This window comes from Platalea leucorodia (genome assembly GCF_965183815.1).
Source record: "Platalea leucorodia genome assembly, chromosome: 14".
Taxonomy (NCBI): domain Eukaryota; kingdom Metazoa; phylum Chordata; class Aves; order Pelecaniformes; family Threskiornithidae; genus Platalea; species Platalea leucorodia.
Window position 1 is genome coordinate 3305409 of NC_138836.1, and position 18191 is coordinate 3323599.

General features: G+C 38.3%; 1 protein-coding gene across 1 annotated transcript in view; it reads right to left on the reverse strand.

Moving 5' to 3' along the window:
* Positions 1–2744: 2744 nt before the first annotated feature.
* Positions 2745–18191, reverse strand: part of CA10 (carbonic anhydrase 10) — a gene marked incomplete at both ends in the record, with an annotated part of 204609 nt that continues 189162 nt past the window's right edge. The window contains 5 exons of the mRNA XM_082327135.1: positions 2745–2767; positions 3638–3812; positions 6151–6305; positions 13659–13731; positions 16066–16161. Coding sequence (XP_082183261.1) covers positions 2745–2767; positions 3638–3812; positions 6151–6305; positions 13659–13731; positions 16066–16161 — 522 coding nt within the window. The remainder of the gene's footprint in view (positions 2768–3637; positions 3813–6150; positions 6306–13658; positions 13732–16065; positions 16162–18191) is intronic.

Sequence of the window (18191 nt, forward strand, 5' to 3'; positions counted from 1 at the left end):
TATATGCCTGATCTGAAAAACTGGAGCTAAGATGTCTAGATTTGAGCGCTACTGAAATGTGAGGAATGTGCAAGATATTTAATTCCAAGCTTTGGTTTTGTCTATTTCTACTGCAATCTGTTATTAAAACAAAAACCTAAACAAATCATGACAAGATGGAGTTCATTAGTTCACAAAATCGAGTTGGAAATGTTGACAAATATATTTGCGGTGTCCCAGTATGATTGCTCCATTTCTCTATTTGCAGGGCTTCTATATTGCAGCCTCACCTAATCCAAAGCACAGCATGACTCCTTCCTAGGACTAGTCCCTTCTATCGTATCTCTCCCTCCTCTTAAATCCCTTCAGTCATCTTTCAGTAAAATAGAAAATGGGTTTTATTACTTATTAAAAGTTTTATAATGGAGACCTGGCTTATCTTCCCTACCTTCTGTCACTGACAAACTTGGATCAACAACTGCCAGATATTTGTCCAGAAATATAGATCGAAGCATTGTGGACTTTGTGCTCTCAGTAACTTTACTCTGCAACCTTAACAATCCTAGGAGAAGCTTCAAAAAACCCAAATCACCCAAATAAGTAGGGGAAACAATCGCAACACCACAAGTTTCAAAGTTATAGATCACTGTAGCAACTCAAAAATACTACATATGTGTGACTCGTGTTGTTTTTCATTTTTTATTAGCTAGGTAAATCTAAGGTGAGAATTTTGCTTTATTTTAGCTGCAGAATTTGACAATATTAATCCACAGTGCAATAGTCACTGTGTGACATTTCTGTGGTTGTGTTGTGGATTGTTCAGATCACTGCAGAGCGTTAAGCTGGTATATGGAAGTCATTTGAAACGCTCAAAATGAAATAACTTAAGGATCAGGTACTCTATACGTGCTAATAGGATCCTGGGCCAGGGCCATCAGCCCAGAACCCTGCTACAAATACGGCATCCCTGCGTCCCAGCCCGTCTAGGCCAACCTCCGCTCTTTCACTAGTGATTTCTCTGCACCTTTCACTGAGCAATTCAATTGTTGACAACTTCGGGTTCCTTACAGGTTTCCATCTACATCCGTGTACCTACTTTGAGAATCCCCTGAGTGCCGGTCCATGCCTGTTTTCACTTTCCTGATAACTTTCCCTTTCATGTCACGGATGAAGCCACCCAAGTTGCAATCTTTCCAAACCGCTGTCTGCAACATAGACTCAAGAGTTGCCTGTCTGATGCTGCCTGCACTGTTCTCTTCAGCCAAGGGTGAAATAATGTGTTTGTCAGGTTAAAGGTAGTTGGCCTGCAGCATCTAGAACTTCTTTACAGTGGTTCAGTTCCCTCACACTTTGTAGTGCCTACTTTTCCATTTGGTATAAACAATTCATTGGTCAAATGGTACTTTCTAGCTGCATCTTATTTTCTGTGAACTTCAGCATGGTATGGGTTGTAAAGTGAGCATTAGGAACAGAATAGCATAGGTCTGCCCCCTCTCCAGATAAAAAAAAAATAAAAATAAAAACCAATAACCCCTTAATGTGCAAGAAGGTCAAACATGCGCTATGTGAACTTGTTAAACACATTTATTTGAGTTCTTGACAGTAACCAAACACAGTGAATGACCATTATAAACAAGAAAAAAGGCATTCGCTTTTACTTGGTCAGCTCTTGCTTGATCTGTAAAGAAAATATATCCCTTTCCACCAGCAATTTACAGGACTGAATTTGTTTGTCCCAATAATGGATTCAGCAGGGAAAATGGCAATTTTAAACTGAGATATGTTTCAACTGCTTTTTGCTTCTGAGCCCAGCTCCTTTTAATGACGGATCATAAAGTGGAGTTAAAGTTATACTAGCTTTAAGTGCATTCCCAATTGCCATTAACTCACTTCAATTGGCTGCAAACAAATAAAAAAAAAATAAAAAAAAAAAAAAGGGAAAAGAAAAAAAAGAAAACCAACAAATAATGCAGCCACAAGTAGTAGAGGCATATTATTTCGGAAAGGAAAAAATAAATCAAAGCAAGTTTGCTAAATTAATTTGTTAAACACATTTATTGAGTTGTTAATAGTAACCAACACAACGTATGACTTGTTGTAAAACAAGAAACAGAAAATGGATCAATTCCGATTTTGGCAAATCCTACTACAGATATGTGACAAAGAGGGAAATATTTCAATTTCCTTTATATTCTGCAGTGATATATTTACAATACTTATCTCTCAAAGTCTGTCCCTTTTTTAATTAAATGAACAGAAAGATCATAACCTAGAAATAAGTTTCCTCTACAGTCGTCTTGTTCTGTCTTGTCAGTATCCCTTAATGAGAGTGAAATAATGAGAGCTTTCCAAGGATTACTTGGCACACAGAACACAACTCCACTTTGATGCTGTACCGAGCCACCTTTTTTTCTTTCTTTTTTTTTTTTTTTTATTTTTTTATTTGAGGGAGGGGGGAAAGAGGAAGAATTTCATATGTACAAAGGCTGAAAAGTCTTTCTTTGTGAAGCTAAATTAGTTCAGGAAAACTGTATCAAAATTGTAATCACATTTACTGTAATGCTGTCTTTTACTTTTTTTGAATTACCACCAATCATATGAATGAATTTTTAGTTGAGTTTCCAACATGGCAGCTCTTTTCCTACAGCACGTTTGCACGTGCTGTCGCGAACCCAAAGAGAGTGAGGTTGGGTGCATTCTAGATTATGTCAATTCACAGTAGTAGCATTCCACTGAGGTTATGGGTTCTGCCTGCTCTGTCTTTCTTACTTGAGGAGCCATTCATTTACTGAAAGGAAAGAGAAACAAAACAAAAACAATTATGCTTTAGTAAACTGCAAATATGAAACTGGCTGGATTTAACACTGTATTAGGCACTTAAACAAAATGTCTTGAAAAAGCCAGGAGGTTCAGTTTCCTCCTCTTTCTGGAAAAGAATTAAGTCTGAATGACTGTTTCTTTGAAGTATTGCAACTCGGTCATCAGCCTTGTTGCTGAAAATGTGCTTTCTTTTCCACCCTTCAGTAGTACTCCTTCATAACCATAATATTATTGGTAAGAAGGCACTTTTACACCATTACTGCAGGTAATATAGCTGTGTGTGCATGGGCTTAAAGATGCATACGACACATTACAGCTCAGTTGTGAGCCCCCAGCTGTGGCAGTGTAAGACTCTACCAGCAGGAGACCGGCTTGGTTCATTTGTTTAATATCCATTGCATAATACAAAACTTTCCAATTTGGGTGTTTGTTATGGTGGTGCACCTCCAAAGTGAAATTTATTCTTTTGTTTGAGATCAGCTGTCATCAAGACTAGCTCATCCCCCTTTTTCTTTCCAAGGTGGGCAGAACAGAGCAAAATGCACTTTGTAAGGTGAGAAGACTTTAAAATGAGGCTAGAAAACTGAAGGCCTGTCCTATCTGCTTTTAAAAAAATACTAGATGTGCCAGACTGGTTTTTTTTGTCATGCTTTTCCTGCATGTTTCTGGGCAAGTTTCCTCATCCATTTCAAACATGCGATGTTTGACTCATACTGTTAGTCCCCCAGATCTGGAGTTTCATCTGTTTTTATTTGTACGCTTTGTTATGCACTTGGGTTTCTCAAAGGAAAGAGCTCAGTGGAAGCATAGAAAGGATTATTCTGGAGGTAGAACGTACCTCTATACTGTAGTTTCTGTGCTCTATTGTTTGGACAATCTTTTCCCTGTAAACTAAAGTTGATATTAGTTCGGATACATCGATTGTTGAGAGGCTGGACTGGTCTGAAATTGTCGCTCATGCTCAGAAATATCTGTGATGGCTGATTCTGGCTTAGCAGTCGTAAAGAATGCATCTATACAAAATACAAAACAAGGATTTTTAGTACTGGTCTTTCCTGTAAGTAAACAACATACAACACTATTAAATAGACTACTTAATAAATGAAAGTTAAACAGAATTTCAGTGATTTGTAGTCAGAGGTGGGTTGAAAGAGTTAACTTGAAGTAGAACTGTTCCTTCTGTGGTCCTCTGTTTCTGAGCCCCATTTTAAACGAAAGTAACTAGTTTTGTGTGGAGTAAACGAAAATGGTATGAGGTGTCCTTGGCTGATCAGGGAACAAATGGAATCCAGAGTACTGGATAGCAGCAGCTGGTGCAGAGAAAATGAACTTGATGAATGACAAGAGCTAATTTCCTAAGTTTTGTAGCTATTAATGTAGCTTCCAGTTGAGAAGAGACAGTTTTGGATGATGGTAGTCAAGCAGATATGGCCAGTCAGGATGGAAAGGATAACCGATAGAGTCATGCTGCTGAAGGAATGAAATTAATGATGTTAACAAGTGAAATCCTCTCTCCATTGACAGGTCTGTCTTGATACTGTCTGTGCTGTGTCTGTAGTGTTCTTCTGGTAGACTCTGGCCTTCTTTTGAGATGGTTCTACAGATCAGCAGAGAGGGAACTACCGAATCATCCAGGATTTTCAGTGCGCCCAGCAGTGGTTGGATGCAAACTACAAGCAGACAGCAATGATTCTTATGATGACTATGCAACTGTGCTACAAGCATGTTAACTGGTTCAAGTCAACCAAACCCTTTCAAACTTTGTATAGGAAACTGGAGAGAGAGAAAAAAAAAAGCTGCCATTTGCAAATCAGAAACCTCAAAATATTTTGGTTTAAAAATGTAAAAAGAAAAGATTTTCCATGTCAGTGTACAATTTAAGAGGTTTGGTTGTGGCACTTAATGCTTAAATGTGGAAATCGAGTAGCTGGGTTTTACATACTGAAAATCTTTAACAGTTTCCAGGGAAGACTTGTGCATTACTTTTTCAGTCTGAGTACACAATGTAATTAGTAAGTATTCCATGAAATCAATTTGCAGCACTAATAGTGGGGGATGTAACTAACCAGTAAAGCATGACAAGGAGTCGGTATCATAAGGTTATAACCCATAGGTACTACCACAGACTCCAGAAGAATTCTAATCCTTGTTTTGTACATTCATGTTCTAACTAAAAATGTTGCTTGTAGGAAAATGTTCAGGTCTCCTGCTTGAAAATTTGAGAATGTACAGCGTGTCTGCCTGTGCTCAGCTGTGTCATTCTCCCAAATTACCCATTTAGAAAAGAAACAAAGTGCTTTCTCTGCATCTAGACAAAATTGGACAGAAGGAATATCACAAAGATAAAACATCTCTCAGGCTTTTTAAAGTCATCTTATTTACAATGTTAAAATGATTTTTAAATCCCAAAGTAATATTTAGGGTTGTTTTATCATTCCTCATTTCATTTCTCAGGCCAGATTGCTCTGCTGCATGTTTAGGACAGACAGATGGTGGTTCGAGTATTCCTTCGGGATTCTAGTACGCGAGAGACTAGGTTTTAGTTCAGCTCACAGCTCTGTAGGCAACTCACTGATGGAAGCTCTGGAGAAGACTGCAATTGGTGTTAAATTTGTTGTTTTCTGATGTTAGGCCTTGGATTGTAAGCAAGTCATACAGAAATGTAGTCTTTGTGGTTTTTCTACTGGTGTGTTTCCTCAACAGCATAATTTTGACTATGAAATTAATTGTGGGGGTCTTTTTCAGAATTTATCCTGCTTCTTTCTAAGAGGGGCTTCAGTTTTTCAGTCTGATTTTTCTGAAGGTATTTGCAATGTCTATCCTGTCATCTTATTCTATACCAGAAAGCACTAGCTGATTTTTTTCAAGAAGGCTCCATATATTGGATCTCTGTCACGTTAACGTGCTGTCAATGTGTATTTAAATGGCCACTCACAATTTGTCTGTTTCTTACCAAAGAATGGCCTCTGTTAGGCTTAATAACCTCAGTTATTTTTGTACAACACTGCTACATTTGTTTTAGAATCCCCATATATCTGTTCACAGAATCATAGAATAATTTAGTTTGGAAGAGACCGCTGGAAACCATTTGGTTCAAACCCTCACTGAAAATAGGGCCCACCTCAAAGTACGTGTGTGTGTGTGTATACATACTTAGGGAGCTCTAAATAGTTAATATTTTTATTTTGGAAAAGAACTCTTCAATGCTTTTGCAAACTGTATAAATTGCAGGCAGAGATCCCTACAGCAAAAGGTTGAATCTGATTTTGTATGTAAAACTACAAATATATATGTTTAAAATATTCTTTTGTCCCTATACTAGATTGAGTCTTTTTTTATTATTATTTTTACCTGCATCCTTGTTATGTAGACAGGTTTGTTCATTATTATCCAGCTTGCTGTTTCATAGCAGGGTGGAATTGTCATTGACCCATCATACGTAATGAAACTAGATGTCTCTGGATAAAGTTCCTCAATATTAAGCCCCTGTAGTAAGTATGCGTCATCTGGAGAATAAAGAAGGGAAACAATTGAGATAAAACAATAGCTTCACAAAAAAAATCCCACCCTTTTTATGTACAATCCTTATTCCAGAACATCATCATCAGTTTTATCGAAATATGAAGCGTAATGAACATACATTTCTGAATGCTCCATCAGCTGGGACAAGAACAAGTAACATGAATTCGCTTATCCTGCTTGGGGGAGTTCTGCTGTTAGCTGCCCGTGCACACCTGCTGTCCGTTCAGCCCAAGCATTCACAGTGAAGCTCTGAATCACGTTTAAGAGCTGGAGTAAAAAGCTTCTTGAAGTTGCAGTTACTGATTTAGATGCAGCAGTCTTTGGAGAATGTCAGCTTGCCGTATTTTGGAGTGATTAACAATTTTTGCTCCACAAAGCCTTGGGAAGGCTAAAAGTGTTAAAACTTAATTGCACTTCTACCACAGGAGGAAGTTAAGGTTAATGCATGATAATAAAGCTGCTCAATGAAGCCTGCTGGCCTTTCATGTGCACAGTGGGGGTGGATGCAGTGCAAGCTCACTCAGAATGCTAAAATCGGGGTGAAAAAGTACACTGGAAAGCAGCTTACTAGGGTCCCTGCTTTTATCGTAAGCCTCCCTGGGAATTAGAGCTATCCCTCTGCAACAGAATTCACTCTGCGGACATGTACCAAAATATAATGAGATATGGTTATATCTTTCAAAATTCATCAAAGTTTGTCAGCCTTTTCTATGCTACGTGCACTGTTTCCCTTGTGGAATGCTGGCCCTACAATATTTTTGGCAGTGCTGTCAAAACTGGAGCTCAGGTTTTCCTGCCAAATCTTAGGCTGTAGGAGTTCCTTAATAGGAAATACCCAGGGACAGACACGTTACTACTTATATGCTACTGCTGTCGTGTATCTCGGGGAAAGCTGGGCTGCTTACGAGCTGTAATGTTGTGAAATCTCTTTGCATGCTTTCACTTGCCCGTAGTGTGTTCAACATGGTTCGTTTGCAGAGTGAGCGCTAAAACGCGGGCAAGGAAAGCTGCATATTTAGGTGTGTTTCCTCTTTTAATACACAAGATGAACTGGCATGGATTTTAATGGAAGACAAGGAAGATAGTACAAATAAAATAGAAAATACTGCTCAGACTAAAGAAAAATGTTGAAAATGCATCTTTTAAGTCAATGTCAATAATTTAGGTGTTTCTGTTGGGTTCTCTGATGTTTTTCATGTACTATTCACTGTGAGTTTTTGGCTTTGTGTTTTGATTTTTTTTTATTTTTTTTATTTTTTTTATTTTTAAAGCTGATAAACAGTTCTTTGGCCATTGGGAAAAGATTGTAAATGGAACCAAGGAAAGAAATATGAACTATCAAGGAAGCATATAAGAACTGAAAAAGAAAAGAGTAATTTAACTTGAATTTAACATATTGTAGCTGAAGGACAAAACTTAGATGAGCAAAATGCTTGTCTCATACTATCTAATGGAAAAAAAAAAAAGGATTGCAGACCACTGTCTTGGGCAACAGAAAATCAAAGAACACAGGCAAAGCAAATGTGACTTTTTTTTAATTTTGACATAGTGCAGTCAACAAGCTACAGGCTTCTGGGGTAGTGATATTAGTGGCTACAGCATCAGTTAAAGTGGCAAGGTGAGACTGTAACATTTATACCACATTGACCAGTGCCTTACAGTTATTTCCTATTTTAAATATTTGTTATTTTACGAAATATAATCTTGGCATGTCCTTCCAAGTTTGTCAGAAATACAGCTTTCTGCGGTGTTCTTGCACTTCGAGGCAGGGTAATTGCCATGCCACATAGCTGGATCCTCAAGTAGAGGGAAAAGTACTGTTAGTGTCTTGTAGGTGTCTGACTGTCACCTTTTTTAACACGCTCAGCCTTCGCTGGCCCATGGCCTGGGATACAGAGCCTTTCTAAACCCAAAATTTTCCAGACAAAAGTGCAAAACCAGTGATATAGTATTAGACTCAAAATACTGTTAAATTTTAACAGCTAGAGATGACTGAATACACCTGTGTCCTATTCATTAAAAACATGATTTGCAGTGCAGCGGTAATTTTGCTAGAATTACATGAGAAGAGAATGAATGCATTTTTTCAAGCCAGTGCTTGTTTTCAATGAGTCATCCCACATTTTTCCCTTTCCCACATGAACATCCTGTTCATTATTTATGAACCAGGGAGAGTGGTGTGTTAGCTCCAAATGGCACAGAGTCAGTCAGAATAGAGAGCTGCAAACTCTGAGGACCAAAGCTGCTTTGTCACATCCATATTGACTTCGATTGGGCTAAAATGCTTTAAAAAAGGTAGAATTTGCCCTGAAATGTCTTCCTAGGAGATGGAAAGCTAACTAAAGATTAATACAGATGAGGGATATTGATGATATATATATATATATATATATATAAAAATACATATAATGAGTGTGCCACATTCTAGTTGATTAATTTGTATTCAGAACAGTGCATAGATTATTAACCGTAGGACTACTTATCAAATGGAAGGTACAGAAACAGATTTACTGCTGGCATTAGTGCAGGTAATCAGGGGGGTTTTGGAGTTGCTTCACATTGCTTTAATAGAGAATGTAATTCATTATTTTGATACGGGCTTCCAACTTTTGTCCGTGATTCTCAGAACATAATGCTTTGGGGGTGGAATATGGCATGTTACAGCGTGGGAGCAGTGTGGGGCACGGTCGTCCTACTCGTTCAGGCAAGCCCAACATATGCCAGTGCTCTCAAGATCAGGAGAAATGCTCTCCTTGGCCTTATTGAGGCCTTACTGAGGCCACTGATGCGTGGCCATCTCACCCACCAGCAGCCAGCCCTGAAGTGGCTCCAAACCTAGTTCATTGCCTCTGTCTTCACTTGGAATATGTTTAAGGAGAGACAGCAAACTATGCTAAGTGTCAAAATCCATCAGTTGTGATTAATGGGTAACTGGAGGAAAGTATCACCTCAGGAAAAGGGGAATATAGGGGTGAATGAAGTAATGAAATAGAAGAGTTTGGCCAAGTAAAAGCAGTATTTATTCATGCCTCTGTGTGGGTTATATTCCCATGGGAAGTCAGATGGCTCCATGAGAATGGCCTGAGAAAAGACTACAGAACAAGCATTTGGTTATCCACATTTTTCCCATGAACAGCTCTGCTGTTTCCCTTTCCCCACATCTGGATAAAGGCTTCCCATTCTGGAACTGAAACAGAGCTGGTGGGTTTGCATTAATACTAGACTGCAACACTTTAATGGCTTCCCTTATATTTATTGCAAGTATGTAATTCAAAATGGTCAAAATCCCCATGTCTGATCTCTTGCCAGTAATAAACTTCCTTTAATAAGCCCATAGAACCTTTACTAGATTCTCAGCGTCATTCTTATCTACAGCCCACATTCTGTTTATCTTGATCCACTTGTGCCTTAGGGTGATTTCTGAACTCATGAACTCTTCTCTATACAAATTAGATTTCATATTCATTTACATGAAAGTCTTGACTCTGACAATTTTCTTAGCAATTGATGGAAATCTTTTTCTTTTGTCCCTACTTTTGTAATAGGTGTGGGGGGTCTGCTTTCACAGCAAATTCTACGTACGTTCTCTTTAAAACAATGGTATTTATAGGGAATATATTATTTACTGAATGAAGGAAGGTCCATTTGATTTTGAAGTTCATATCATGATAATCCAAAAAGGGAAAGTACAGCTGTAACTAGGTTAGGTTTACAGGGTAAGGAATGTAGAGATCCTCAGCTTTTTAATCCTGAAACAGAGTTTCTTCATTTACCAGCCTTCGCAAGTCGCTTAGACCCAGGCTGACAGAGACTCATTTTGAATACCTGAGGTTAGTCCCTTGGGGCCTGGTTTGAGACTGCTGAGCTTTTACTGCTTGTGACGGGAGCTGCCAGAGCTCAGTCCTTCAGAGAATGCACTGAAACGTGAACCTTGAGGAATTAATAGTCTCTTATTTCCAGAAATCTGAATCTTAAGCTTTTTCAGGATAATATCTTAAAATTGGAGTACTTCAGTCACTTGTACATTATCTATAAAATGGCTAAAGATTGAATTTGAGGAAATTCAGAATTTTACAGCTCCTCTGCCTAGTTGAACAAGTGGCAGTATTTTAATGGAGAATGACAAGCCCAAATTTTCATATGGAATTTGGGGAATCTAAACTGTTACTTCTTTCCAATGTTAAGCAAACACTGGGTGAAAGCTAACATAGCATAACTGTTCTGAAAGAAAGCTAACTTATCCCCTCAAATGTCCTACTTAAAGAGGAATATTAAAGCAGTTTTTCTTTAGAGATATTCACATGGCTTCTGACTAAAGCCTGTTTGAAAGAACGCTTGTTTCAACTAGTTCACAGTAGATTCTTCGGGCTGTGATAACAGAATAAAATAAGCATTTAAAATCTACTTTAAAATTCCTTGGGGTCCAGTGTACTTGACTGTAGCCATTAATATCGAAGAGTAGAAATTCCCCTTTTAATCTGTTTTGCTCATGGAAATTTCATGCAGCAGCATAGATAGCTCTTCATTTTGTTGATGTTCTTTAAAAAAAAAAAAGTAGTACTTTAGTTATGTTACTGACTGTCCTGACTCTGAACCTGTGCCCCACTTATCATTCGCTCCACGCTCCTATTGAGCACACCGGGACTGGTCATTTTGTCAGCAGCCTGCTGAGTATTGACTTCAGGAGTGGACCCCTAAAGCACAAGCTGAAAAACTCCAGCTGCTAAAGGCAGACTAGAAATCCTTGCAATGTAAGAGGTAAAATTAGTTTTCAGCAATGATGCTATAATCCATCACGCAAGACAACTGCAAAATTACTTTCAATAACACTTTCACGTTCCCAATTTACACTAAAAAATTCCCAGTCAATACTTGTTACTACAGTAAGTAACCCAATGCCCTGCAGAATATTATATGCATTGTATCTACTAAGGATTTAATTTTAACAGATAAACTTGTTAGTGATAACAGTGGTTAAAAATTAAAACAGTTCTGTTAATCATTGATTTTGCAGCCTATGTTATGTGTTCATGTGAAATCTCATTTAGTAAACCCAAATTAGGTGTGATTAGAATGCATTTTCCTTCTAAAGGGTCAAAACAACCAACGAAAGGTTGTAGAATGCTGTCAACTCCAGAGAGGAGGAGTGCCCACTTATAAGTGCAGTATACAAATGAAATATTTTGTATTAGGAAAGTATGCTTGCCTGCTGATGTGGGCAACGGTTGCATGCTCACTTGTGCAACAAGGGAAAGATGCTGCCGGTGCCTTTGCGCCCTGTGGAGCTGTGTATCCCTAATCGTGGCATCTCCTTTGCTCCGAGCCACCACAAGTTGTCCAGTCTTTGCTCTGCTGGCCAGCCATTGTAGCATGTGGGGCCAAGCAGTACAAAAAAGGCCGTGACACTCATGTAAATGCATGAGATACAGCTGCTGTGATGGGAAAAATGAGGCAGGAGTCTTCTCTTACTCAGTGTGTGAGACCTGACAGGTCTCTGTGTACGTGGGGAAAAGCAGCTTCCCCAGTGGTACAGTCAGAGATCTTCTGGCTGGTCCCCAGACAGAAGCCAGGAATATGTAATTTGGGAGTGGAAGAGCCTGAAAAAGCACATACAGCCTTAACGATAATTTCCCGGCTCCAGGATGCTGCAGCAGCACTGGGAGGCAGGAGGCTCTAACAGAAGACAATTGCTGTCTTTTTGCAAGGAATCAAGACAGGCAGTTTAAAAACTGGGCTAATCTCCTGCTTCTTCCATGCAGAGAAAACAGCATTTCATACTGATAGAACAATCTGGAAAAAATGGTCTGAGGGGAACCCTCTGTTGCTTTCCTTTCTATATGTATCATGGAGAATCGAGTTCTATCGTAATAAAGGCCTCTTAGTTGGACGAAAGATCTAATAAGATTTGCTAACCGTAAGGTAAAATTAGAGAAACATCAGTGGGAAGAAAGGTGTGTGTTATAGGAGAGGACAAGGAACTGTCTGCTTCAGAATGGGGTTGGATTGGCTCCGTTGTTCAAATTCTGTATTGTATGGCAAGACTTGAAATCTTTCTAGTGCTCTCTCGTGCAGGAATTAGTGGGTAAAATTCTGTGCTTTCACTTTACATTGGTCTCAAATCTACACTTTTTCTTTTTACAATCTTGGCTTTGCAGGGAGGGGGAAAAGATGGAGTCCATGGAAAGAAATCAGACTGTGTACTTCAGGGCCGTGTACAGAAATCTCTCCAAACCTTTCCATCATAAACCTGAAGTTCAGTGACTTCTGTTGAAGAGCTCTCTGGAGTTTCAGATGCAAAGTTTTCCAAGTAACACTATGTTGTTGTAGAGTATGTAGTAAAATACTTTTAATTTAGAGAGGTAAACTGAGGCAAACCCTAGTAGAATTGTGAACCAAATCCTGCAGTCCTGACAACCAGTCTCATTCCAGTTATCATGAACAGCTCTCTCCCAGCTTTCAAAAGCAAAAGCAGGATTAATGAAGTTGATGAAAAATGTGAAGTCATTGTTTACAAAATAACAAACGAAGGCTGAGTTTTACAATACTTTCCTTATTTTTTCAGCTTGGTGTGTACTTTCTGAAAGTTAAATTCTGGTATTGTTTAACTTATTTTATTAATGTAATAGCTCCTTGGAATTCAAGTGAATATTTGACAAAGGGAATAAGGTTTTCAGGAGAAGAGGTTTAATTTGTTCCACTGAGATATATGTATTTTTCATTACTTTCTCTAAACTAGCCTAATTTTCACTGACATTTAAGCTCCACTTTTCCACAAGTTCAATATACAAACACAGAATTATTGAGCTTTATCAGTTAAAGGCTTTCGAAATGTGAATACAACAAATGTACATGCTATGTTAATGACCTCTTTATATATCCATTAAATGCAGCAATAGTTGAATAGAAATGTCATAACTTTTCTGTACAAAAAGAAAGCATTAGTGAATACTAAGTCCACAGTTAACGATGCAGCATCTTGACATAACCTGATTTGATACAACCCAGGCTGCTCCGCATGTTATTTTTATTGCTAACAGTAGGCAGTTTCTCCTGAGTATTCTGTGTGAATACAGTATAGGTATTTGTTAAGTATAATTTCATTAATTTATTGCTTGTTCAAACATAAAATAGACTTTGAAGTTCAAAATTCATTTGATGAACTGATGACCTTACTAGATTGTTCAGGTTCCCAAGTTTACCATGCAGAGTTGCTGGCAATGAAAACTTTGTAATTTTTGCCCATAATGAAATGCCTCTTGTTTCGGTGGATTGCTAAATACGTTGTCTGATACTAAAAGCATACAGCTGTTAGCCAGAGTAAATGAAAAGAAACTTACTTTTATATGTTATTCTCGTTATGGTGTCTCTGTTAAGCATACGATTTAGAAATGGATTTGATGATTCAGATACCTACAGGAGAGAAAACGCACAATGTCAGAGTCTTCTCACAAGCATTCCTGTCTGGAAATGCAGCTGCTCTCTGTGTGCACGCACATGCACACGCACGCTCCTTCTCTCTCCCCTGCTACTCCTCCAAATTGTTCCTGCCTTTTTTTCACTGTTGTGGGAAGAGGAAATAATTACTTAAATATTTTTCTAACAAAACTTGTTAGAAAGTTGGTATCTAAAAATAACCCCCCAAAAACAGGGATGGGAGAACAGGATGAATAAAAATTAATGCCTGAATACAAGTGTGAGTACAGGTTTCTTCTCCAACAGCTTTGATGGGATTTGCAGGTGGTTAATATAATTAGGTGGGATTTTCATCTAGTATTCTATTATTTTTCTATTTATTGAGAAATATACTTTCCTTGCAGCAGACTATTTAGACTGCAAATAAAATCTGTCTTCCCTTTCTTTTACATACAGGTATGAAATGCCTAAATGTCACCCACCTGTGCTCACAAATACGTTCACGTACACATAAAATGTTCGGTCTACGTTAACCTAAGGATACCTGAGGAGGATTTAGAGGAAAAATGATAGAGGGCTTAGAGGCATTGTTGTTGTGTTGGGGTTTTTTTGGGCATGGGGGCCCGTTTATGTGTGAGTTGTATGTATTTTATCAACAATATCATTGTTGATTATCAGTGATAATTTAGCAAGAGATTTTATTGTACTGTAAATGGCAAAATGATTATTGGTTAGCAACAAAATCAGTGTAGCTTTTTTTTTATGGAGACATTTTTGTAACCCTGTAGCTAGCCTTCTAATATCCTACTTATCTTTCAATTATTTTGTGATGTGGGTTTGTTTTGTTTTTTTTTTTTTATCAGACACTGGATGCTGCTGTTATACATCTAGCATTTACCCAGAATGAAATCCACTTATTTTGAAAATTGCAAACTTCACAAAAAGTTTAATTAAGATTTAGGAAAATAAATGGGCTATTGGACAAGCTGTAATCCAGCTCTGTTTGACACGTAGCCTTCAGGAAAATTCAGTTCAGGTTCCATTTTGTGGAAATTCAGATAGTTACTTCTCCACTTAGAAGTTTTTCTAACTACTTTGGACACTTAAAGTAGAACACATCTTTTCATGCCGGTGAGAGAGGCCTAGAGAAAAATATGGTGAGGTAGATACTGGATTTTGTTGCTCATTACAAGAGGTGCGCAACTCGGCAAGTACCTGAGTGATGCATTATTTAGACAAAATTGGCATGCTGGGCATTTTGAAGGCTTGCTTCAATTTTATCCTTTTGCGTGAATTCAAGTCAGGTTGTTGGATCGTAATACAACACACTTTGGATGAAAAAAAGTAATGTAAATATCTTAAATATTAGACCTATATAAAAGGGCAATTTTCATATCTAATTATTCAATATGCTCTGTGAAATGCATATTTTAATTCTGAGATAAATGCTTTGTCGGGAACTTTACCTTATGAAATGGGATTAGAGAGTAGTAAAGGGAATGAATAAATATCCAATATGTAAGGTCTGATGATGAAAGCCATTTGTTTCAGCATAAAGCACTTATTCAGAAATATATACTTTTTTAGACTGATGAAACAGAGATACATAATGGCTGAATATGAACTACATTTTAGGGGGTAATGCATTTTTCATATAAAATGAGAGAAAAGGTTTCTCTAATGCAATTAGGGAGGTTTGAGTCTTGAGTTCAACGCTAGATCACTGTAATTTATAGACTTAACTGTGCATCTTGAATGCAACAGGATGGAAACTAAAATATGACAAAATATTCACATGTCTTTCTAGCTCTGTGAAATGGAAGATATTAAGAGTTACACTTTTAACGTTCTTTAAGTTTTGAGTAGTTTAAGACGTTTTAAATAACATTGTGAGAAAAACTTATTTTGCTGACTTTGAAATACCAGCATGTCTCCAAAGAGCAAACATGCCCTCTTTCCCAGGGCCTCAACCTACTAGGAGAGATTTACTTTTAATTGAATTAATAACGTTTCATGAAGAAATACCAAATCTGCAAAATTAGTAACTTTTATCATAGCCAGTAAAGTGTTAGGAGTAATGTTTATGATATAAGGATTTTTTTTTTTTCCCCCCCCTCCCTTGTCCCTTTTCATTTTCCTTGCATCACATTGTAAATGCTTTGGAGTAGAGATTGTGTGTTTAGTTCCTGGGTCGACGCTGCCTCTGGATTCCAGATCAGAGCCTCTAGGCATTGCTATAGTATAATGAGGAGTCTCATTCCTAGATTTATAGCTCATGGAAAAAGGAGTCCATTGCCTATGTATTAGGTATTGATAATGCTGAATACTTACTTTCATAAATATGGAAACTACCACCAACCCATTAGGACTCTTTGCAGCTTCTGTGACATTTGTGTACAGCTCGTGGTTATAGTGGATTAGTTGAACCTAGAAAACAGGGAAGGGAAAGATCACAATTAAACAGTAGCAAATCATACCATGCACTGTTTGCAAATACTCTCTATACACCAATTGGTTTGTATTAGGATCCCATCCATGCTTAGGATATTTTGTAACAGTGCAATTTTTCAGAGGTTTGCGGCACACGTGATTTTAATAATTTCAGTCACCATCTGGCTCCAACTGGCACAGCACCAGCATGTTTTCTTCTAAATTGCCAGTAAGTGAATTTACCCGCATCAAGTTATGAATTGCACTGCAGGGGTTGACATAATTTCCCTGTTGCAACAGCACTTGCCATGGGCACCAAGTAATCTGTACTTTTCAGCCTCAAGCCAAACACAGAGGAGTCAGGGGTTGAAATATTTGAAGAAACATATGGGATACGGGTTTGGAACTGTTTAAACCAGCACTCGCAGAATTCAAAATACTAATATTCATTGGCCCCAGATTTTACAAACTCTGTTACAAAAGCTCCTACAGTTAGGCACTTACTGTATTATTGTTAACCAGGTTCTCCTTAGCTCCTACAGCTTTCCTTCTGCTTTTTAGTTTTATGATTTGCTGGAACTTTTAAATTATGAAGGCACAGTTCATCTCTCCCTGCATATGTAAATGTCTTACCCAGAACAACGGTATTTGATTTCTCTGGGATCACTGCGCACTGTTACCATTTATATTGCAATTTGTGGCCTCACTTTTTTTTTTTTTTTTTTTTTTAAAGATGAACAACTTTAGTGAACTTGTGAGGCAGTTAAGTACTTCTAAGAATTTGAAAGGCTAGTTAGCTTTATTTAGCCTAGAGATACCTTTCTTAGTTTTCAGATGTCAATTAGAAAAGTAAGGTCATTGTTCTGGCATTTTCAGAATTGCAGCAGCCTGATGTTTGTGTTTAAACATCAGGCGTGACTTCCCTGTGCTGGCATAAATCTAAAGGCTGTCCACTGAAATTTCTGGACTTGCATACTGTGAACAAGATCAGTATTAACTTGATCTATGTCTGGTAGTCTTTTTAACTGTACAAACGGCCAAAGGCTAATACTGCCAGTAGAGAAATGTCATCATAGTGTGCTTTCCATGTTTATAATCAGGGGAAAAAAAAACCCAAAACATCCCAAAAACCACTGAAATGGGGTTTAGTGCCCGCATTGATGACTTTGTCTTTTGGATGAATGCAATGTCCGGTGCTTCAGTAGTGAAACACAATTGCAAGGATTTTTCTGCAAGAATGACCTCCCTATAGAATCTGCAGCGCACAATCAAGTTACAAAGACAAAGCCTTGCTTTGCCATCCAAATACGTATGTCCACCAATGTGTGTACTAGTAGTGATCTGAATTATACCAGCATCCCAATTTATGTGTAACCTACACCATTATTATCTCAGTCTATGATAAGCTGAGAAATAAATGATGTCTCCAAACTCTGGAAGTGTTCAGACAGTTCACTTCCTACTGGTGTGGTTTAACCCGGCAGGCAGCTAAACACCACACAGCCGTTGGCTCGCGCCTTCCCCCTCCCGCCCAGTGGGATGGGGGAGAAAATCGAGGGAAAAAAGTAAAACTCATGGGTTGAGATAAAGACAGTTTAATAGGACAGAAAAGGAAGGGAAGACAATAATAATAATGATAAAAGAATAACAAGAATAAGTGGTACACAGTGCAATTGCTTGCCACCCACTGACCGATGCCCAGCCAGTTCCCGAGCAGTGGTCCCTGGCCCCTGGCCAACTCCCCCAGTTTTTATACTGGGCATGACGTCATACGGTATGGAACAGCCCTGTGGCCAGTCTGGGTCGCTGTCCTGGCTGTGCCCCCTCCCAGCTCCCTGTGCACTGGGCAGAGCATGGGAAGCTGCAAAGTCCTTGACTTAGTGTAAGCACTGCTTAGCAACAGCTAAACATCAGTGTGTTAGCAACATTATTCTCATCCTAAATCCAAAACACAGCACTATACCAGCTACTAGGAAGAAAGTTAACTCTGTCCCAGCCAAAACCAGGACACGTACACTCTGCCCTGA